The sequence below is a fragment of the Harpia harpyja genome, chromosome 17 (assembly GCF_026419915.1).
Source record: "Harpia harpyja isolate bHarHar1 chromosome 17, bHarHar1 primary haplotype, whole genome shotgun sequence".
NCBI lineage: Eukaryota > Metazoa > Chordata > Aves > Accipitriformes > Accipitridae > Harpia > Harpia harpyja.
The window spans coordinates 26,771,634-26,794,819 of record NC_068956.1 but is presented as its reverse complement, the minus strand read 5'-3'; the positions used below and the strand labels follow the sequence as shown (position 1 = coordinate 26,794,819).

The 23,186-nt window shown below is 37.4% G+C and overlaps 1 protein-coding gene across 8 annotated transcripts in view; it reads right to left on the bottom strand.

Annotated features, from left to right (window-relative positions):
* FRY (FRY microtubule binding protein) overlaps positions 1-23,186 on the bottom strand; it is a 253,146-nt gene that overhangs the window by 77,420 nt on the left and 152,540 nt on the right. For all 8 annotated transcript variants that reach the window (XM_052812244.1, XM_052812240.1, XM_052812241.1 and 5 more), the window contains 12 exons: positions 22,251-22,422; positions 20,426-20,558; positions 15,895-16,002; positions 11,363-11,618; positions 10,078-10,260; positions 9,108-9,194; positions 7,077-7,336; positions 6,562-6,751; positions 5,673-5,797; positions 5,429-5,486; positions 2,034-2,125; positions 1,661-1,833 (listed from right to left, as the gene is read on the bottom strand). In XM_052812244.1, the coding sequence (XP_052668204.1) occupies positions 1,661-1,833; positions 2,034-2,125; positions 5,429-5,486; positions 5,673-5,797; positions 6,562-6,751; positions 7,077-7,336; positions 9,108-9,194; positions 10,078-10,260; positions 11,363-11,618; positions 15,895-16,002; positions 20,426-20,558; positions 22,251-22,422 (1,837 nt within the window). The remainder of the gene's footprint in view (positions 1-1,660; positions 1,834-2,033; positions 2,126-5,428; positions 5,487-5,672; positions 5,798-6,561; positions 6,752-7,076; positions 7,337-9,107; positions 9,195-10,077; positions 10,261-11,362; positions 11,619-15,894; positions 16,003-20,425; positions 20,559-22,250; positions 22,423-23,186) is intronic.

The following is a 23,186-nucleotide window of genomic DNA, read 5'->3' as shown; positions in this document are numbered from 1 at the left end:
CTTTAGTGGCAAATATTTACTTGTTTTTTCCAATCCTTTAAATGCAAGCCCAAAAAATATATATGTCTTATTCTAATACAGTAATAGGTAGGGACAAGAAATAAAAGAAACTTGGTGCCTGTTTGTTTACGACAAAGATGTGGAATATTTTCTGAACAGCTAAATTACCTGAGCAAATGAAAAATATCTATGAATTCTTAACCACGTGGAGAAAAAAAAGAGAAATCTTTTAAACAATAGTTTTAATTCCCCTAAGCAAAACATGATGGCAGATGCGGTACTATGTTTATTAAAGAGACTGGCAAAATGCTACTGGCCAATTATTTTTCACCTAGAAGCTGTGCTGGAAGCCAACAAAGTCTAACTAGACAATACTAATGCAAATCAATATGAACAGTGGCTAAAGATGATAGATGTTGACACAATAAACATTTGTTTGATAGGAGTTAAATGTTATGGCTTTGTTAGTTATTGATATATTTTAAAGCTGTCTTGTTAGCAGAAAATACATCTCTGAATTACTGAAATGCATCTGATATTATTGTATTCTCTAAAAATATACAACATGGCTGTTTCATTGTGGAAAATTCACATTAACATGCAGACATTGGTTTTGTGCCTCATAGAACATGAGAATGAATGCAAAGAGGAAGGCCTTTCCAAATACTTGTGACAAAGTAACTACTAGAGAAATTCTGTATTGTTAATGAGCTTCATTTAGGAGAGGAATAAAGGAAAGAAATTCAGTATTTTGTTTGTTATCAGCAGCTAAGAACTTGACACCACTCAGTTCAAACAAGTTTTTTTACTGCCTTAAATGAGAATTGCAGGGATGCCATTTTTTCCTCATTTTGTTCAACTATTACACAATTTTTATTTATTTTATAGCTGAAAGCAATTACACAACTTTGACAAAATATGCACACTGGAAACTTACATGAAAGCATTGCCCATTATTTATTCCCTTACTTTACTCTTTTGAATTCTTTTGTATTTGTTGCTACCAATGCTGCTATGTCCTGTCCTAAATGATCCAGAGATAGCAGATTTGCACAGACTGAGTAAACTCCAGACCTTATCTTCCAGTAATTACACTGAGGCCTTTAAAGCAGACTTTTTCTTTATTTTTTGCTAATGTAATTACATTTCTGAAGTGATCTTGCAATATATAAAAAGCATGAAATCAATTGAAGAAATCTTTGCTATACAACTGGAGTCAGGTAACATGGGATACAGCCTCAACACCTCAGGCAAGTTTTTCACTACATTCAATATTGTACATTTTCTGCACCTACCTATATGCTTCAAGGCCTGCCTGAGTTTATGAAAAGTCTGGCAATAAAGTCAAAGGGAAGAAAATAAGGCCTTATGTCAAAGAAATCTGGAGTCCCTAGAGATCACAGACAATTTCTTTGCTGGGCTTTTAAAGAGGTGATTCTTATATATGAATATTAAATACTTCATCAAGCTTTACTGGTTTTTATTTGACTCTTAATAGACTTTCAAACACATTTTTGTCCACATTCCCCTTTACATTCGTTATATGACAATTCAGAAGCAGTGAAAAAAGCACAGAAAAAAAAAAGAAATAAAAAGTTACTTTTCCAATACATATATTAAATGAAATTTCATAGTATGATGAGATAATTTAGCACCATACCTGGCACACACTGAATCAAGTTGGCAATCATTGCACTGAAATGTGCTCTCATATCCTTAAGGATTTCAACTTCCTTATCATTTTCAGCCTCCAGAAGCATGCGAGTCAGATCAACATACTCTAAGAACAAGGCTCCAAGGGCTAACGTATCTCTTTCTAAGGCTCCATTTGTACTAGCATAAAGGAAAGTTGTACGTTAATACAGGGTGACAGTGTAGTTATACTACAGCTTTCTGAAGAAATGCATAAAAATCTCTCCATATCCGATAGATTACACAATTCTTCAAAGAACATACTGACATAAACTCACTGTTGCAGATACTGAAAATTATTTCACTTAGAGATCTGTATTTATGATGAGCGATAGTCCTACCTGTCGCTTATAACACCAGCATCAGCAAGTAGTTCAAAAATTCGCAGTAACTGCAGTCTTAGTAGATCTCGGCGTTCTCGACGTTTCTTGTTCTTGGAATTTAAAAAAACAACCATTTTTTATATGCATAGGTGCATACATTAAGAAGTAGTAACTTCAGAAATGTCAGTACAGTAGTGAGATTTAAGAATTCCAGTTCAGGCATTTTCTTCATGAAGGAACTTGATTGCTTTTGGATATTTCATCATAACAGTGTGCTTATGCATCAACACTGAATTAAATATGATCAAATTCTTGTCTTTGTAATGATTCTTGATTAATTAATTAATTAATTAATATTCAAGGTTCCTGTGCCAAAACCCATGCTATCTTCTGGTAGCAGAAATATTCATGTTAGCTTAACACTATCTACACTGGGTGCTGGAAGCATTGTAAAGTGCGGAACAGATATCCAGACCCCAGGAAAATAGTTTAGTGATTAGCCATTCTTGAACTTGGCAATGCTGCAGCTACATGATCACCCATATTCAAGTTAGTTAGCTCCTAGCAGACACCGCTCTAGTACAGTCTTGGGTGTGTTGACAGCAGTGGTTGTACCCTCCGTTAACATGCTCCTCCCATAGAACAGGACTGCACTGTTGTTAACTGGTTCACTGTATCTCATTATCTTCTAGAAAGCTGTCCTTTCTCTCTTCTATCTTGCCTTGAAAGATGTGAATGCAACACGGCCTGTTCTTTGCTGAAGGGCTAAATTGACTTCTTTGTACCCTGCATCTCCACTAAGCAAAAAATGTGAGAAGGTCAAAAAGCTGCTATTGCACTCAAAGAAATTTGCTGTCAGAACAAGAAAAGCTCGGAGAAAGCTCAAATTTTCCTCTTCAGAATGTAACAATGGCAATACTGAGTCAGATCAAAGGCTTATCTCACCTAGTACTCTGGCTCTGCCGACAGCCAGTAGCAGATGCTTGGGAAAAGGAAACATTCCCTGGTATTCTGACCCAGCACTGGCAGTTTGCACCACCCTAGCCAAAGGTTTCATTCAAATCATTATGCCATTTGATTTGTCCTATTCAGAGCGCTGTTTTTCTACCTTTACACCTTAAAGCTTCCAGGAAGCACACGTAGAGAACAAAGCAGTTTTATTGTAACACAGTACTTAACAGGCACAGCTGCCTCCTACAACGGTGTCAGAGGCGATCTGGCAAGCTGATCTGGCAAGTGCCCACATGGCAGATCTTGTGTAACGTCCATTTTGGTTTACCCCTGCAGTTCTTGGCCGTGCTGGTAATTTTCTTCCTAGCCATAGCATACGTCAGTTCAAGGATGTTATTTCTGATGTGTTGGATACCTGCCTGCCGACATGGAGGCCTGCCATGTTTTCTACAGCTACACAACCCATACAGTCACTCCTGGGTTTACTGGTGGCACTGCTTGCAGGAAGGTGGTCCAGTTCTTCATATCAGGTGCAATACAGGAATTAACACTGCAGTCTCTTGTTCTCATATACCTCTACGGACATTTCCACGTGCTAAATTTGCTCTTAGAGCATACTGCAAACCTCTGCATTCTCACGATTCCTTTCCTGAGGGTAGACTGGATATGTATGTCTCCAGAAAAGGCCCTTCAAGTCTAAATTGTCCTCAGTGGTGCACGGGCAGAAATGCAGAGGCAAGTGGCTGCACTAATGTGTATTAATCCACTTCTGCCCAGTATCAAAACAAGTGACCTTCAAATCAATGACTTCATGGGGACGGAAGGCACAAAAGTGAATTGAGGTGTGAAGCAACACAGAGTGGAAATGGTAGTGGATGTCTGCCAGACGCAGAATTATTAAGACTTGTCCACATAAAACTTAACATGAATGAAGTACCCGCCAAGTGAATTAATTTTTGTTTATTTCCATACTGGGCACAGCTGAGAGCCTCTGTCCACCTATTAATGATTTAACTTCTTCCTGACCACCATTTTCTGCATGGCTTCTGCACCAAAGACTATGACTTGGCAGACGGGGACAGCACAGCAGGTCACCACGATGATACCTTATTGAAACCGCTGTGGAGGACAGAGTAGTGAACACACAGTTTGAAATTGCTTGAGGACCAGGTGAACAAGCCCGGGCAGAGGACAGTATTAATGCGACAACATCGCTTTCTGTACGCAGCCGTGCAGACTTCTCAGCAGAGCTGCATGGACAAAATGGCTGTGTCTACACTGGTAAACCGAGGCAGGGAGTGTTCATGGCCCTAAAGTCGAGTAGTACAGGCTGCCTCCTATTCACACTGTTCCAGAAGACCTCAGGAAGGCTGGCTATGTCCATGTTGCCTAGAGGGACTCATGCAATGCTTTTCTGGCCCCAGGCATTATCGCTGCTTTTTTTTCTTATCCCAGACTGCCAGCTCTAACCTGAGGGCTGTGCTGCAGTGGTTTTGCAACTTGGCCTGTAGCCTGCTGCACACAGGGAGGCAGGGGATGAGGGGAAGCAGAGCGGAGCAAAAGCAGCTGGGGTGGTTTGGAGGACTGTGTCTGGTGGCTTGGTGCCTTCCGGGGCTTATTCCTGGGAGGGAGCTACCTCCAGAGCCATCTCAGATTTGCATCTTGGAGCCAGCTGGAATGGTCCAAAACTGAGCCAGGGAGAGAAAATTGAGCAGAACGGCAGCTCAGGTCCAGTACTTAGGCTCTCCCCATGGCGTTCCCATCTAGCCGCATAGACACATCCTGTGACTAAAGTGCTTACTCAGGCTACAGAGTCTTACCACCAGTGGTTTTACGAACAGTTTAGACAACATCTGTCAGGAATGACACAAGACTTATTCATGTCAGGAATGACACAAGACTAGTTCATCCTCCCTTGGACAGATCGGATGGTCTGTTGGAATCCCTTCTAGCACTACTTTCCATTATAACAAAAGAGAGTACTATAAGGAAGGTGAAAACACTGATGAATTTGTCAGTTAACCTGTTTTATTTAGAATGAAAAAATGTAGTTGACTGAAGTTGAAATAGATGACTCTGCCTACCCTGCAAATAAAAAGCACATCTGAACACTGCTGTGAAATGTGCTTCTAGCCGAGCTGTGTTACAAGGTATTTTTCCTAGATATTGAAAGTGGATTTCCAATATATCTGAGTTCCATATGAGGAGGTTCCATATTTGACTGGAAATTTTTCTACAATGTATGTTTTGTATCACTGATAGAATTTAATTTAAACTAGGGTTTAATGGAATTGTTTTAAGTTATGTTCTTATGCGCAATTAATAAAATTCTTGTTGCACACAGACCTTAACTTGTTACTTAGTACAAAAGAATATCTTTGTATTTCAAAGAGACAGAATTACTACTTTTAAATTAATTTTGCAGTTTAAACAAACTAGTACATTTAATTTCTGCAACTAACCTCTGGTCTTCTTTCTAGGGCTTCTTTCATTAGTGGGTGAAGTTCTTCTACTAATTCCCTAAATTAAAAAAAAACACTTTGTAAACAAAATCTATTCTCCTCTGAAAAGCATCAATACTTTATTCAATATATAAGAACAAATGTCTAAAGTGCAAATAAAAATTTGAGTATATTTAAATGACAACAAAAATAATGCATTTGGATTAGAGGCAAATAATCGAGAATATAATAAGTGGGGAAGTACCTGAAAACAAGGGAATTTGTTCTTCCAAATCCTAATACAAGTGATTCTGTTATTTCTATGCTTTCAAGTCTCATCAAAGGCACTAGCTGCTTTAGTAAGACTCCAACAGATGGAGTTCCAATAGCCTAAAATATATTAAGAAATTATTGAAATTTAATTGTCAGGATTATCAATATTGAGTAAATATAATTTTTTTACAAAAAAACATTGTCCAAGAATAAATATGTATTTTAAAAACATGCTGAAATGATTTTACAATTATGGGTTTCAATGCACGAGTCTAACTGGATGTCCACTATATCACAATCATCTCAATAAGGCCTAACAAATAAATACATCTGGGAAATCTCTTTGCTTTCATTCAGATTATTTTCATTTACTTAATTTGTTCTTTCATTAAAATATTCCAGTAATTGCATTTGTGGAGCTACTGCTCCTCTCAGGTTGCTACTACTTGAAACTGTATTTCATATAATATTCCTTCATGTCTGACAGTACAATGCTTATTCAGAAATTTGCCTTATTGCTTAATAACGTTCTAAGTTTACAAATTGGAGTGCTCTACAAGGAAAGAAAGGGGATGACAAACTAAAGTTCACTTCAACACATATGGCCAGAACTTCCATATTTTGAATATACATGACCCAGAATGCAAAAAAAAAGTAGTATTTTGAAAATGCCATGGCTTTTGCCAAATATTTATTGACACATCATGTTGATACAGATTATATAGATGTTTTAACTGTTTAATTATGTGCCTCAAGCAGTTTGCATATATCAAAATATTCCGCTAACTGAAATACTTTCATCAGGATATGATTTTGCATAGATGTAGATGCAGTTTAAAACTCTCCTAAATAAATAATTTGTTTGAAAAAGGATGCATCACCTTATTATCGTAGTTCACTGTTCCATCAGGAGTGGTAGCCATGATCTCTGGTGTTGAAGCACGCAAGTGTCCTGGGCTCATAATACTGGGTTTTGCTACTCCAAAACAGAGAATAAGATAGTTTCTCCACAAAGTAACATAGTTGTCTCCACTGCTTGCAGTACTTGTTTTCTTTGCATTAACAGGAATACTAGAATTTAAAAATAAATTAAAATTATTAAAATAATTTCCCAGTCTTAATTACACAGTATCTCAAAATATTTTAAAAGGGAATAAAACATGCTACATATCCACCAGCTGCAATTCAACATGACATGATACATGGGAAAGATCAATGAAGGTAGAAAACTAAGAGTCTTCTACCTTACAAGCTGCCATTTTGAAACTCAAAACTGAGTGGCTGGGTAGTACCTTGCAGGACTTATGGACTGATACTGAAACATGAGACTAAAAAAAGCTTGTATTAAAATCACATAACCCATAAAAATGAAAGTTAAATGCAGATTGCCACTTACTTTGGATCCACAAGAGGCATTATCAGCTGTAGCCTCGTGAAAGCGTATGGCCAAGCATAACTGAGAGCTGTAGGACAATGTTTTGGTAAATTCTCCTGCCTCAGAAAACTGAAGAGGCAAAGAACCCATGGGTCTTTAACGGACTGTGCAAATATCCAGACATGGGAAGGACTTTTCACATCATAATGGCTATTTACTAGGACAGCATTCCATTCCACCAGCCACTGCAAATCCACGCTGTGTGTTAATGGGATTGCTGTCTACAGAGAGAAAAGACAAAAAATCACAGTGACAGTCATTTATTCCCTGCCATGTTTCCCCTCAGTACTTGTCTTTATTTTCAAGCTCCATGGCCAACTTCTGTTGGATTTTTTAAAGCAACACTTTTATGCTTCCCATCACATTGCCCTTTCACTCAGAAGGAGCTTTTCACAAATGCTCATAAGAGCTACCTCATTATTTCCCCTCCGGTTCTTCCTTAAAGCTCCTATTTACTGCGATAGGCACAATAACTTGCCATTAAACTCTACAATAACTAATGATTATGCTAACCAATATAATCTCATTGTTACTCTATTCTCTCTCCTTGCTGCCTGCACCCATCCATTGTCTCTTGTATGACGCTGCAGTCTTAATAGCTACAGACTGTCCTTATGTTCATTGTCTGAACAGCCGGACAGAGCCTTAGCCCATGATTAAGACTCCTACATGCTATGACAATGTGATAAATACCATTGCTATTAATAAATATTCTTCAGAATTCATCAGGGCATTTGAATATGTGTGTAGGGAATTAAGAGGCTGAAGCAGGCACCTAAGCAGTTTTAATCCACTTTAAATCCTGCTACCTTCAGTGGCAAGTAGGGTTCTCCTATCAACAAACTATTTCTGTACTGTAATTTAAATTTTGTCTTAAGGAAACAACTTCACGAAATGAAAACTTAAAGACATGTATTTTGGCATCCTTATTATTCACTAATCAGACCTCAAATAGGATGTAACAGTTGCCCGCATCCACTGCTACAAAAGTAATTACTGAACTACCACTCCCTGCTGTACTTGTCAGAAACCAGGTACACAGGCAACACATTTGCTTTGCTATATTATTAATACATAGAATTAAAGTACGAAATCCAAACCTTCATCTATAGAAACTGCAACACCAAACCCAGGTGCTGTTATTTCAGCTGAATTTCCTAATTCCTGGGTTACAGTCAGAATGTCTCTTGCTTGCTCAGTTTCTAATCCCTCAACTTTCCTGTTTTCAGCTGCACAGTGGCCCAACTTCACCACCAGTTCCATCTCCCTCCCCTTCCTACCCCAGGAAAGGGCACTCATGGGGTAAGGACTGATTGTTGCTTTAAACTTAACCAGGCTGAAAAGTGCCCAAAACTTAGAGTTTCTGCTCTCTGGGCAAGGGCACTAATCTCTAAGATAGTACGCAAAACAAGCTGCCCTATGTATCAGTTCTTCTGCTGATACTTTTTCATTCAAAATACTTACTGCATCTCCGCTTCCTCTGGTGGAACGACAGGCACATTAAACCCATGAGAGAGCAAAAGCAGGGATTCACCTCAGCTGTGAATTACTCTAGAGCTCAGGCTTAGGTGTGCAGGAAGGGCCCCTTCTGAGCATACAAGGGAGCTACAGCTTATTCCCTTCTGGAACAGATGATAGCAGTGAGTAACTTCCAAGCACCCCAAGCATTAGGTGGTGCTGGAAATAAGACTTTCTCAATGGTTTTTTTGGATGCAGGTCACAGGTCCAGAATCTAGGTAGCTTTGTTTATAAATTTTGTTATAATTTTTTTTTCTATAGGTAGTATCTTCTATATCCATAATGTGATTTTTTTCATGGAACAGATTGTCTGGGACATTGTGGAGCTTTGGAGCTCTTGGGTAGATGCCTGGAGCCTTAAAGCTGTATGATTTCTTTGATTTCTAGCAGCTTTATTTTTAGTATTTCATGTCTGATATTTGTTATGTCCATGTGCTATGTAAACAATAGCAGCAACAGTAAAGTAGTACTTACTGAATCTGAAACAGCCACATGAATAAAACTTTCAAGAATAGAAGAACTCAATTGATCCATGACATCAATCATAGGCCTGTCATCATCCTGCATAACACAGAGAAGAAAAGTTAACTGCTCTACTGACCAAATTATTTCCCTTCTTATTTTTCTGATATAGGAAATAGAACCACCTAAAAATTGTGACATGAATCTAAAATGGCTAAAAAAATTAATTGGTAATGATGGGTGTATTTTGTCTTTTTCATATTAAGCTCAGAACCAAGTCCAGGCTGTGGTTTGAAATGAAGTTAATTTGTGGCTGTAGCTCACTGCTTACCAAACAAAAGCACGTATCAGAAAATCCCAAATGACTTTGGATAGCTGGTATCAAAACACTGAAAATTAGCTTACTGTTTATTAAAGCATTCCTTTGCCATGAACACACGTATTTGTGTTCTTAGGCATTTAGATGGCTCACTGAGCTGTGACCGCCAACACACATGACTCTCCGTATTTCTATAACCATAAAAAAGACTTAGAGGTCTTTACTATACAAGGAAAATGTATGTGAATAATCTTAAATGTGTCCTATGCTGTGTTTTTTCACAAAATGGTATGTTACAGGAATGAGTTTAATTTCCAGAAATTTATAATCCTGACAATACAAAAATGATCCAAGCAGTAAAAAAAAGGTTTTACAGCGTCTTTTACATTCACATCATGCCAAGAGAAAATATTAAGTTGCTATACATGTTTCCCTTCAAATTCTTGTAGAGGGTACAGTTATTAATGTTACATTGTTGACTACACAGAAAGGTTCGCAGTGCTAAGGCAAATAGAAATGGTAAACTCAGACCAAATGCTTTTTTAAAAACTAAGTGCATACCTGCTACACCACAGCAATTATCTTAAAAGCAACTGTAATAGCAGTTTTGAGCTTTATCTTTAGAAAATTTTAATTCAAAGTTCCAGAAAAGGAAAATCATACCTCTGCCTGGCCAAGGGCCAGGAATAAAGCACGGATCTCTCTGAGGATTAAAACAGCTAGTTTACGTGTAGCAACCTGGAAACTACACAGCAGAACCAGTGCAAATCCCTCGACTGCATGCAGTACATTAGAATAGGGGCTTCTTTCAGACTGTATCCTGTGGCTGGATCCATTTGGTATCAACTGTAGAACAGTGCAAGGGGGGAAAAATGGAGTGATGGTGTTTGAAAACCAGGTCTCCAAGAAATATTCTATTTAGCTAGGACATATAAAGAAACAAAATGCAGAGGCCATGTAAATGCTGAAGTAGGAGACTGACAGCATTCCCTCAAACAACCAAGTTTTGTTGCTTTATCTTGTTCCACAAAACCAATACATGAGCAGAGTCCTTCGTCCAAACCCCTCTCTCTAATTTGCAATTCAACCTGCTTTGTTCCATCCTCCACTAAAAAAACGAATGGGCAGGTCAGACTGTGAAGACTTCACACTTTTTCTACTCCAGATAGTAGGGCCTCAGGTCCTTCTTTGATCCTGTAGCAGGCAACAGCTTAGGTAGGTGACCTCCAGAACCTGACCCCACCAGTAAAGTGTAACAATATTTACTGAAAAGTATGTGAGGATTTCTCTTTTCTACATTTTTTTGTAATACTATTATTACTTATTAATTACTGGTCCTCTGTGATATAAAGTAGACATCACGCTTGCCCAAAGAAAACATTTCCAATGTGATTGAGTTAGGAGATATGAAGCCTGAAAATGATCTCTCATAACGATAATATCTGTGGGACAGTGCAGATGGGAGAGGCAGAGGCAAAGCTGTTCAGTTCCCAGGAATGTTTGTAACACACGGAGATAGCAGGCTGTAGAAACAGTCTGGTTCTTTGATGGTTTTGAATCAGCCAAATGAAACGGCTACGGGAAGGGAAGATCCACTCCACTCTTCTCAGTGTTCCCACTAGCACTATCAATCAGTTTCAGTCCTGCGAAAATGTCCTTCTGCCACAACGACATACACATATTTCACTTTATGTGCTTTTGTTGATGTGTGTTTTTCAGTTTGACATGCATTCTCTTATGTTGCTCAACAACAGTAACATCTGCTGTATTACACAAGGACATAGCTGTCCTCAAAAGACACCTGAACTAATTAACTTAAAAAATCTTATGTAGTGAATTCTTCTCAGGTGAGTAAATACAAAATACATAAACCACAGCAATACCAAGGAACATAATTTCTGCCTTCAATTAGTATAAATGTTAGGACACGGATCTCTTGATTTCATACCTCTGCAGATCTGGTTTTTGCCTGTTCAGAAGCTTTTCCCGGAGTGTGTATTACAAGCTTCCATTGTGTAAGCAACTGTAGCAGCAACTTCAGTGAAGTATCAAGAAGGGTATGATGCATATCATTCACTTCACGTAGCAGAAAATTAGTAAAACCAAAGAGTACATCCTCCCGCCAGTCAACAAAGTCAACAAGCAGACCCTGAAGAGAATTCTGTGCAATGTGTCGAAGTTCATCATCCATATGGATAGACAGCCTGTAAGTAAAAGAAAATGTCAGGTAATAAAAATCTAAGGAGTGTTTATTGTGGTAAGGGGCATATGTTTCTCGGTAACTTAACACTGATGGAAAATTCCCAATGACAATGTAAACTTCAATGATGCTATCATGGTTTCAATATTACTGACCACAATTAACATCCTTAGCCTGTTTTTATACTGTAATTCTTGCTACAACAGCACCTGAACATATTAATGCATCCGAAGGAAGTCTTTGTTCTGCTCCTAAAAGATAGTATCTTTTAAGTACATTATTTAGCAACTTTGCTGTCTCCCCAAACCAAATATACTTTTGATTTACCCACTTCTAAAGTAACTTCTATTTAGTTATGATAACAAAAAGCTTACAGGTTAATACGTAATGTCATAATTTATGTATTTGCTTACTTTCAATATAAAAATAAAAGAATCACAACACCTCAGCTGCTTAATAGTTAAAATTAATCTTTAGCCAAGAAGCAAATCACAATTATTGAAAGCAAATCTTCAAAAGAAATAAAAGGAAGCATTTGAATTAAAAAACTGCTTTATGTTTTCAACAGCTTAGGATAGGGAAACGGGAAAAACAGCCTCAGGACTTTCCATACTTTTAAAATCCCACCAGACACCCCCAAAGTCCTTCCGAAAGATGGTGCAATTTTAGACTCCATTTTCAGATTTTATTTCCTTCTGTATTTGCATCATGTTCAAGTTCTTTTCAACATAAAAATTCTTTATACTTTCTTTTGACACAAAAATTATCAAACAACTTCTCTGTTGGTAGCTTGGCAGAATAAAGTAAATTCAGATCAGTGTGTTCTGCAATTTTTGGTTCATTGCCTTTATGATGTATTTTGTTTTAATCACCCATGAGACTATCATTTTCTGTAGTGTGAACTCATTAGAACTCATTTTCAAAGTATTTTATCTACATTTAATCTACAGTTGAAAATGAGGGCGCATTATGAAGAAATGGACAGAAAGCTAGGAGAAAAAAACCAAAACAGCCAAATGGAGTGGAACCAAATTCCATTCAGTTGGAAGTGTATGATGAGATGTGGCTCATAACAAATTCGGTTCATTATAGCTACCTAATTGGGAGGCAGGGGACATTTTATTTAAGTCAAAGGAAAGTGACTGCCATGAAACTTCACCCTTGGTGAATATGGCTCCAAAAATAACTGTTATGCTTTAATAACCACATGACTTTCTATTTAAATTTGGAAACACAGTATTTTGTTGTGCTGAGAGGACCATTTTTGTTTCCTCTTTGGAATGTCAAAACCAGAAAAACACGCAAAACCCCTGAGACTAAGATTAAGTCATCCATGAACTGACTTCCACAATGACAGAAAGTAATAACAGAAAAGAGGATACAAAAGACCTACGTCTCTAAGCCCAAGTCACTGCGCAACTACATTATCAAATGAGATGAAATTCAAATTGAGCATAAGAATGCATCTATGTATTACCACTATATGACAGGCAGCTTGTGGAAGCAAGTAAATGTTAGTTTGTTTGCACTTGAGTCAGTTAAATTTAAGACCTACTTGGGAATTTTTAATGAATGGTTTCAGTGGGCAGTGAAAGGGCAAAAGGTACAGTATATACTTGACATCTGCTTTATGGATTATAATTTGAATACAGCTGTCCTGGAAGAAAGTCTAGCTGCTGAGTTACAGACTCCTTCTGGAAACCGCCAAAAGACACATCTGTTGCAAGGATGAAAAATTCAAATCAAACTGAATAAAAGAACCCATTAACCCAAAGATGTTATTTTACCTTCAGTGAAAAGAAAATATTTAACATCTTTCCATCCCAACAAAACAGCCCCACACAAATCCCTGGCAGAACAGCTGCTCAGGTTCTTTCCAAAAACAGGGAGGAACTGAAACCTCACCTCTTCAAAGTTTTTTATCCTTGTATTTTACTCTCTGACCCAGAAAAGACACAATATTTTAATGCAGTGTTCTCTAGAACAGCGAAGACTTACCTCCTGGGACTACTTTTTCATAACAGGGAGAAGCAGTCAATCTGGACCTAAATAAACATGGGACAGTATAGAGAATGTAGAAGCAGCTCTGCTGCTGGGGTAGCCTGGAGACTTGCATTAAGATTAGGCCAGGTATTAATTCCTTAAACCTTCTTATTACTTTCTTCTCTGAAGCTGTATTTTTGTAGACTGTTTTCAGTCCACGCTGTCCCAGATTAAAAAGACCTAATTCTTTCAACCCACCGATCTTATTTTCCCTTGTTCTCTGGTCAGTCTCTTGTTCAACTGCAATGCCCCAGCTTGAACATTGTTTTCCATATCAGGCATCCATGGTACTGATTAGACCAGAAGAATTTTTTCAGGAATCTTTTAGACTTATTTCTATTTATACATGTGAATAAGGTTTGCCTTTTCATAGGAACATCACTTTTTTGTGTGTGTTCGGTTTGTGATCCTGCTCTGCAATACTGAGACCTTACCCAGTTATTTCAACACCACACTATACGTCTCCTGAACCATGAAGTGTCTGTTAACTGCTTTCCAACCTGTTACGCATCCACTTACTTTTACCTAAATTGTGTTTCCCTTGCTTACACTTGAGAATCTGACTTAAAACAGTATCAGTGTCTCAAGGATGCTGTAGCATGAGTACATGTAGGAGATGAGAACAGCTTCCCAAAGGCACCCTTGCTGGCGAAAGGCTGAGCATGTAATTGCTTCCAAAGTTGCTCTAGAGATGCTCTCCTCAGCTCCTCTTGATGTGTCACTTCTTCTCACAGTCAGAGTCAGATAACCCAGCAAACCTACTGCTTGCATTGTCCCAGGATGGAAATTACCCAAGAAATGCTTACAAACTGATCATGGCTAAAGAATCACAACTGACCATTTTTGCATTAAGTTTGATGATAGAATAAAGATAGACCAGTGGTTATATTGACAGTTGCGAGACTTAAAGAGGGAAGCACTAATTTATGAAGAAATCCACATTGGTCTTAAGAGTAGTGACGGGTCTGACCCGGACAATCCTCTGAGATTGAAGAGCTGTGACCAGAATGGATATGTGCTTTCTACCAGCTCAGTTAAGGCCATTACTAAGGATGGAAAGCTAGTTAAAATATTGGATTAAAGGAAAACATGTCCTTTTTAATTTCCCTTAAGCAGAACTGATGTAACTATTTAATATGGTATCTGTATAATTTGATAATGCAATGATTTAAAACAACCCACAAGTGATTTATAGCAGACGATGTAAACACAAGGAAATCAAGCTGGCCACGCACCACAGCACACCTACCGTCGGCTGCACTTTTGGCTTGTTTGGCTCTCTGTACTCTTTAATACTAGCAGAACTGATTGTTTCCCTGGTTTAGCACACCACTGGGAGTTGGGTGTTCACAGAGCAGAAAAACCTGCTTTTGCATGTAACCCTCTGGCTCCCACATCTGCCTTTCCTCACAGATGTTTCAAAAGCAAGAAAGGAGTGGCAAAGATTGCTTTGTCACAGTTACCTGAGACCAATATGCTGCAAGGGCATTGTGGCTCGATTTACTACCATAATCCACTTACAGAAATAACACACGTTGGAATCTTTGACTTGGATACTAGAACTGAAATGTAACAGACTTTTCACTACTGTTATCATAATTATTTGCAGTAAGTCACTGATTTGACATCCTGAAACCTAACTGTTTTAGCAGTCAAGTGCTGCAGACTACCTTGTTCAGTGAAGTGAAGTCTATCTAGATAAATTCAGTGGACCACAAGCAGGGAGAAAAGGATATTTAAACTTATCCTTTTCTTTATTTTATGTCTTATAATGATAATAATAAAATTAAAATAATTATTATCAATTAAGAAAGCTTTGGGAAGATACCACATCTAGCACATTCTGTTTTACCAAACAGACATGTGGGAATCGTAAACCAAAACTGAACAGGTGTCTCCATGTTTTTCCACTACACAGAAAAGATGTTCTCTCCTGTTAATCAGAATGCTGTGATGGTTAAAAAAAGTTAATAAATGGTGAATATCTCGAAGAATGGTGAGTATCATGTAACCTACATACTGACGGAAAAGAATTCTGGATGATACATGTACTCTCTTTTAGGAGTCTGTAATATGAACACAATGACTGTAAAAAGATGCTAGGGCTTCTATGTCTTATCCATTAATAGCAGATTACTTTTTACAAGCATATGGTTTTGTCTAAAAAACAGTGACATTGTGGCTCAGTTTTTCATTCTGTTCCCCTTGAGCAATCATTTAATGCTTAAACAGCTTACCTTGCTAGCAGGTCAATCAACTCAAGTTTTGACATTCCATCAGGAAGCAATCGAGGAATAGCAGCAACGCATGTTCTGAACAGATCGATTTTTGGTTTTCTTTCACCACTGAAAAATTAAAACAGAATTTTGACTAAGCTTAACAAGTAACTGTGTTAAATGATCCACCTACAGTTTTTCAGGAAAGGGCTGGACATAACGGAGTGCCAGAGGCCTACTAAGAACATCAGGACAGAAAGCTAGACAGTATAAATGAAATAAGAAGGAAACATGAATAAATCTTTCCACTGAATGAATGGTTTTGATTTTGACATTTTTCATGCATTGTATCTATACAGTACTTGAAAAATCAATTATTACTGATTCATTTGTTTCTTTCTAAGAGGAACTGGCAGATATATCAAGATGGGAGTTACAGTGTAGGATTCCTCCATCAAGATCAGCATTTGTGTGATGCAAGCTGTGGATGACGCAATGAGGAAAATGTTGGGATGTTCCCCATCACAGTGCAGCTGTATTACACCAGCTGTATAAAGCAAATAGCAGATAGGTAAGAAGCCCAAGCAACAAGACTGAAGATCCAGACCGTTCCCCTCAATAGGGCACAGATCAATGGAAATCACACACCACGCATTATTACATTGAAAAAGAAGCATAATTTAGAGGTAGGTATGGCCAGAGAGTTTCTGTTGATCCCTGCCTGACATAGCAGCACTTTAGCAACCATTATCAGCTAAAATATGTTTTAGTAGCCCCAAGGCTGCTCCGACCTGTGGAATGGCTCAACTGCTCCCTAACAGCCTGGGAAAGTGGTTGAGCCTAAAGTTCAGCATGAACCAAATAGGTTGGGAGTCCTTGCGTCTTCTAAAAGTAGCTCAAGTTTCAGCTGCTGATTATTTTCACAACAGACGCAGTTGTTTTCTGACTTGTTTCCAGTATTTTTTGTGAGAATGCAGATTAAAGAAGTCCTTCAGACAGAACCCAAAATGTGTTTTTTTTAATTTGCTCATTTTTAACTCAATGATTTATTATTTGATGATTGAGTATAGAGGAAATAACCAAAGCATAACAGCATTTCAAACTGTACAGTCTTTCCCACAGTATTATTAATTATTAGTCTGTAATATGCTTCAGAGGAATCAAAAAAGCAAGGTCCTATTTAGCGACTTTCCTATAAACATGTGGAGAAAGACTGTTCCTGCTTTAATATGCTTCCAATCAAACTAGAAAAGAACCGGGGGGGGGGGGGGGGGGGGGAGCGGAGAGAGACACTGAGAAGCATTGTAAGCTACTTAAGACCACACTGAAAGTCAGTGACAAACAGAAAATGAACCTAATTTTCCTGCATGCCAGTCCAATGCCCTGCTTACTACATTACTCTGCCTCTGCACCCAACAGGAGGACATTGCATATGGATACCTTACTTCTGTGTTCAGTCACAGAGAAAGCCTGAATGCAATACCGTCTCACAAGTCTAAAGTAAGATTTATAGATTAACACTGAGCATTCACTGAAATAATGGGTACAGAAAAGGCATAAACTCACATTAGGCTTACTTAATTCAAAGATTAAAGACAGTTTTGTAGTGAATATCATTCCTTCTCTTAACACCCTATAGACTGATCAGCTTGGATATATACTACGTTAATAAAATGATGATATGATTTTAATCTACTGACCTAAATTCTACAATGAGGGGAAACTATTTTCATAATGAATTATCTCTGTCTCACTGTATCTGTATCCTAACAGACAGAACTTGAAAGAAGGTGTCAGCAACTGACTTGAAAAAGAGTAAAATACAACATCTCATCTGAGAATTTGGTTATAAACAAATCCATTTGAACTATTACTGCTAATGCAAATACTAGTTGGATTAATAACTAGTGCAAAATATTATATTTTTACAGTTGTAAACAGTAAAGTGCTATAGGTAATTTTATCTGCAGGCAAACCAGTGAGTCTTCCTTGCTGACTTGAAATGGAAAGTGAACTTTGCAGATTTTCCTTATTATCAGTTCCCAGCGAGGGTAAACAGTTTGTGGGTTTAAAATGGAGGCACGTAAAATAATAGTCTGAGAGGAAACTCTTCTGAAGGCAAATGAGTAATTACTTATAAATATAAAATCTGTGGGTGTTCTATGGCTTATCAGCTGCTCAGAGGACTAGCAGGAGAAGATCCAGATCTGAGGCTCAAGTTCCAAACTTATCTGAGCTACCAGGCACAGCACGCAAAGTGTCTGGCAAGGGGGGCCTCAGAGGGCTCTGCACTCATCGCTGCCCGACGCAGAATCCAACAGGACGAGCTCTGGATGAACACACCAACAGCCGTCCTCACCTGGAAGCTTGTGTTTCCATACCAGCGGTATCAGCTTTTAGTTAGGTATTGTCAGCCAACATCTTTGAAGTACTTGCAAGAACAGGTTTGTATGTTAGAAAAAATGGATGCCTGATCCTAACTAGATGCTGGAAAATAATTATAGCCAGTATTGAAATTCGTATCCCAGTGGAGGATGCAAAGGATGATCCTTAGTCAGGATTTTAGTAAGACTCTCCAGTGGCATTTACTACTTCAACAATAAATGCTTAAAGGTTCAGTCATTAAATACAGAAGCATGTCTAACACTACCAAAGAAAATTCCAGAATCTGTATACTTAAAATGTTATGACTATTCATTGCCTAGCTACTTCCCTCCGATTCTTATTTTGTTATTAAAAATACCATTACAATATCCAGGTACATTAACTATATGTAAATATGACAAAAGCCATAACTTTAAAATATAGGTAAATGTAGTGTGGTATCTATGTATTAAAGCCCATAAGAACTAAAATAAATACGTAACTCTAGTGAAGCATGAAGTTCTGTGAATAAAATGATAAGCAATTACATAAAACCAATATATTGGCTTTTCCAGTTATCATGCACAGTGCAGTTTTTAAAAGGGCCATTTTAAATGCTTATACTAACAGCTAATGATGTTTTTCATGAGTTCACATGATTTTAGATCGACTGATAATTAAGCATCCTGGATTTTTTTTCCTTAGAAGAACAAGTAAAAATGTGTTCTGATGTGTTTTTTCTTTCAAGTGTATATATTAAGTTACAGGTCATCTGGATATAAAGCACAACACAAACATACATTAACTTACATGTCTGTATCTTCCAACCTTTAAAATCTTTATGTCTCTTGACAAAAGTTACTAACGAACCGTAAGACTTCCTGAAATCTAAAACTCTTTTAAGTCTATTTTTTCACTGACTCTAAAAATAAACACCACCTTGGTGATGCTGAGAAACCATAGAAAGGACATTTATAGCTAAGGTCAAGTATGCTTCTTATATAAGTGCTCAAGGTTTTACTATGCAATTATCTTTTGGGAATAAAATGTGAGTTTCAAAACTCACTTCCCCTCTCTCAACAGCCTGGATACCTAAAATGGTTATGAAAACTGACTGTGAGTACTGAGCAGTATACTGGGTAGTACTATAAGAAAAATATGAAATATTATCAGATAGTAATATTAGCATTTAATATAAATAAAGTAAGGCAATGCTACAGACACAAAGAGCTTACAGTCTCATCTACACAGTCACAGCAACAAACAAGGGCAGAGGAATGACATTAAAACATAAAGATTATATCTGCCGTAAAAGGTAGTTGAATTTGGCCAGTCATTGCAGTCTACCTACCACTTATGGTATTTTTAGCAAGTTGTCTCTTTTTTTGACAGTATATGAAAAAAACCAATCTCGAAGAGACCAATGTTCTTTTCATTACACCTCAAAAGTTCTTCCAGGGGTTGTTTCTCTTCTAGCATAACTACCATGTCCACCCCTCTAACAGGAAAGATATGCAAGGTCTCCTTACAGCTGGGGTCTCTACAACCTGTGCTCTGCACGTGTCAAATGATATCTCTGTGTCTCTAAAGTCTACTAGATATCCACCTCACTGGAATTCTCTGCGGGAAACTTCCCTCATCAATAATTTTGGATGAGAGTGTAAAATGCTGCTGTTCAACACTGCTTGAGATGTACTGGTTTGATTCTGTTCCAGTGGGGTACTGCTGAAATCCAAGACCGTTACCACAAAATGACTTGCGTTTGTAATTAAGATTTTATTTTCATTACAGGCATGAACAGTAATGGGAATTCTGAAATATTATTATTAATAGGGATTTACAGAATTTGTTGCCTTAATTTTGAAGTTCAGTGATGCAAATATACACTGAAACAGTGTCCTGAGTGAAGGTTTTCCACTTTGGGTTTTCAGCTTCTACCATCTAAACATTCATAGGATTCACACATGATTTTGGCTACGTCGAGAGCATCAGTTCAATTCCAAACACTGCAACATGTAAAGAAGTACAATCAACTTGTCATAAACAGTTTTGCAAAGTATATACTAACTAAGCTAAATGATCCTGTTTCTTGCTGTTTCTCTGATGACTCATGATAGATAGAAGTAGAGGAAAAGTTCTGAAATTACGTCTCAATATTTTATGGAAATTACTGTTCTTTAGCACTCACGTAATCATGTCTTCAGGTTCTTTGTTAAGCATCTGTATGTTGGTTAGCATCATGCACCGACCCACTTCCTTGTCAAGGTGTCTGAGTATGTTGTCCACGGCTTTTCTTACTTGAGAATAATATAATGACATACCTGCAATAATATGCATTTTTGTATAATTTGGGATATTTATAGATACTTATATTTTGAAAAAGAAAGCTGTTTACTCATGCTGTGCTGCATGAATTAAGAAGAATGTTTTCCTCATGAGATAGCATATTCCACTAGTAATGATATCCTGATTCCGTGACAGAATATGTTGCCCTCTCCAAAAAGAATGCTACTGTATGTAAAAATAGCCCAAGTGACAGATATGTCCACATATTTTTCCCGAAGGAAAAATTAAAAAATACCTAGTCAAAATATGTCCCTACATAGTCAAATGAAGCTGCAGTTTGCTAAGTTATACAACATATTTTGTGACTTTTCATGACAGAAGTAAAAGCTCCGATCCAGTAGCAAGGTTTAAAAACCATAGCAGAGAGAAAAAAGGAACCTGAATGAGCTCTCCTAAAACTTATTTGGTATGGAAATTAACGGCATGACATTTTATGCGCAAAACAGTATTAGACATACAGCTTTACAGCAGCTGATGACATCAAATACTTCAAAAATAAAACTTGAATTAACTCTTTTTCTATATTCATCAAAGGATAAAATTTTAATTTTCCTAATGAATTTTTATATATTTACACTGAACAACATATTTTTAATCATCTATTCTCTAGTCAATTCTTCTCCTATTTGATAAAGACAATGTAAGCTTAGAATTTCAAAATGACATCAATTTTCAGATCTGGTATGTTCAAACGTTCAATGGCAGAGTAGAAGGCAAAAGAAAATATAGGAGTTACCTAGCTTAATCTTACATGTTATACATGGAAACTAGAATATTGTATCATAAAATAGTGAAGAAATTGGTAATAAAATATAAGAATTCAATAGTGCGATCTTTTATTATCAAATGCATGAGGAGTAACCAAAATGAACTGAATTAGTGACAACACTAAATACTATGTCTGTTGCACATTTCAACAGCAGTGGGTCTTACATTGCTTATTTTCTTGATATTACTACAATGATCTATCAACAGTACAACACACGTCTTTGTCACTGGTGTAGAAATATGTACACTTTGTTTCATTCATGTAACTTTGGGGACTTAATGAAGTGCTAAGGTGAGTAGCCAAATTTTCTTTTTTGCCAGCAAAACCAGGCACCTTCAGGGCATGATAAAGAAGCTCTTCTACAGCACAGGATTCTCTCTCTACATTGACTATGAAGGAAGCTGAAGGTAACAATGCTTTTAACTTAGGCACTTCAGCTTTATTTTACATTATAAAGTTTCTGCCATTTTGAAAGTTTCACTTGGTGTGAGATACTGCAATTAAAATGAAGATATCAAAGGAATCTCTGCTGGTTTTCAAAGCTGGTACATTTTCTGAGTACAGGCACTGTTTCTAGAAAGATGAATATTCATGAATAAACACAGCTATTCAGCGGTGAAAGAAGCTAGTTCTTAACTACCTGTGGGCTTAACCGCCCCAGAATGCAGGGTTGCTACCACTTGTGGAGCACGACTGAGGACTTTTCCTGAAATAATTAAAAAAAGCAGCATTTGCCAAACTAAACTATACATTTCATTAGAATGCACAATAAAGTAAATGTTTACAATAAAGAAATCAATTGAATACTTAACAATAGTAAATTATTCTGTTCAGGTACTGAAGACTTTTTCACATTCATTCTCATCTAAGTTTCTATATTGTCCATTCTCTTACTGACCTATCATTTTAGCTTCCTCCTCCGTAAGAGTTTTGCTCAAATACGTTTTCTTCACTCTGAGAGTGTTTCCAGAGGGAAGGACAGCTCCCGTCACTGGCATTGGAGGTTCACCATCTTTTTGCTGCAAGCTATCAGCAATTACCAAGAAAGCTCTCAGACCAATATTCATTCTCTGTAAAATTTAGAAGATGAATGAGTATCATAATCAAATAATCATATTCTACCCATATTCTTCGCTACATTTACTAGTTTGATGTATTTTATGAAAAATGCCCACGAAATAGTGAATTCATATCTGCACTGTGAGCAGTGCTCTCCTCTCTCAAAACTTTATTTCTGACTATTTTTCATTAGTACATTATCTTTTTATCTTCAGGATAAAACATGTGGATATGACCTGGTGTTTAGTAATGCACCTGAACTGGACCTTCAGTTAAACACAAATGTCCCATGTGGTCCATTACGAAAAAAGATCAATAACTGCCTCAAAAGGCCCCAGGGCCGACCATACGGAGTGAAAAGTCTGGAATGGTGCTCAGCGCCAAAACTGCAATGTGAAAACATGAGGAACGTGAGTCTAAGTGACCTGAATGCTTTCTGGGAATTCACCAGCAGAAAACTTGCAGGCTTTGCATTGCAACAATTAATAAAAGACCAGAATGTTTTGATTTCCCAGGAATGTATTCCAAAAACTCAGAGGCTGTCCTACTGACAGTCTCCCAGAGGTGCATTTACATAGATGATGGGTATTTTTTTAGAATGCTAAAGTCTATGTACGCCAAAAAGTAGCCCTGTTATTTCACTGTTTTCGGATTTACATTGCTGTGAAACAGTAAAATTTCAGATGTTGATTCATGAAGAAGCTAAGGACAATGTCCACTCCCTATAAGCTCGGCTGCATACAATGCTAATACACAACGTCCTTTGCAGGACCTT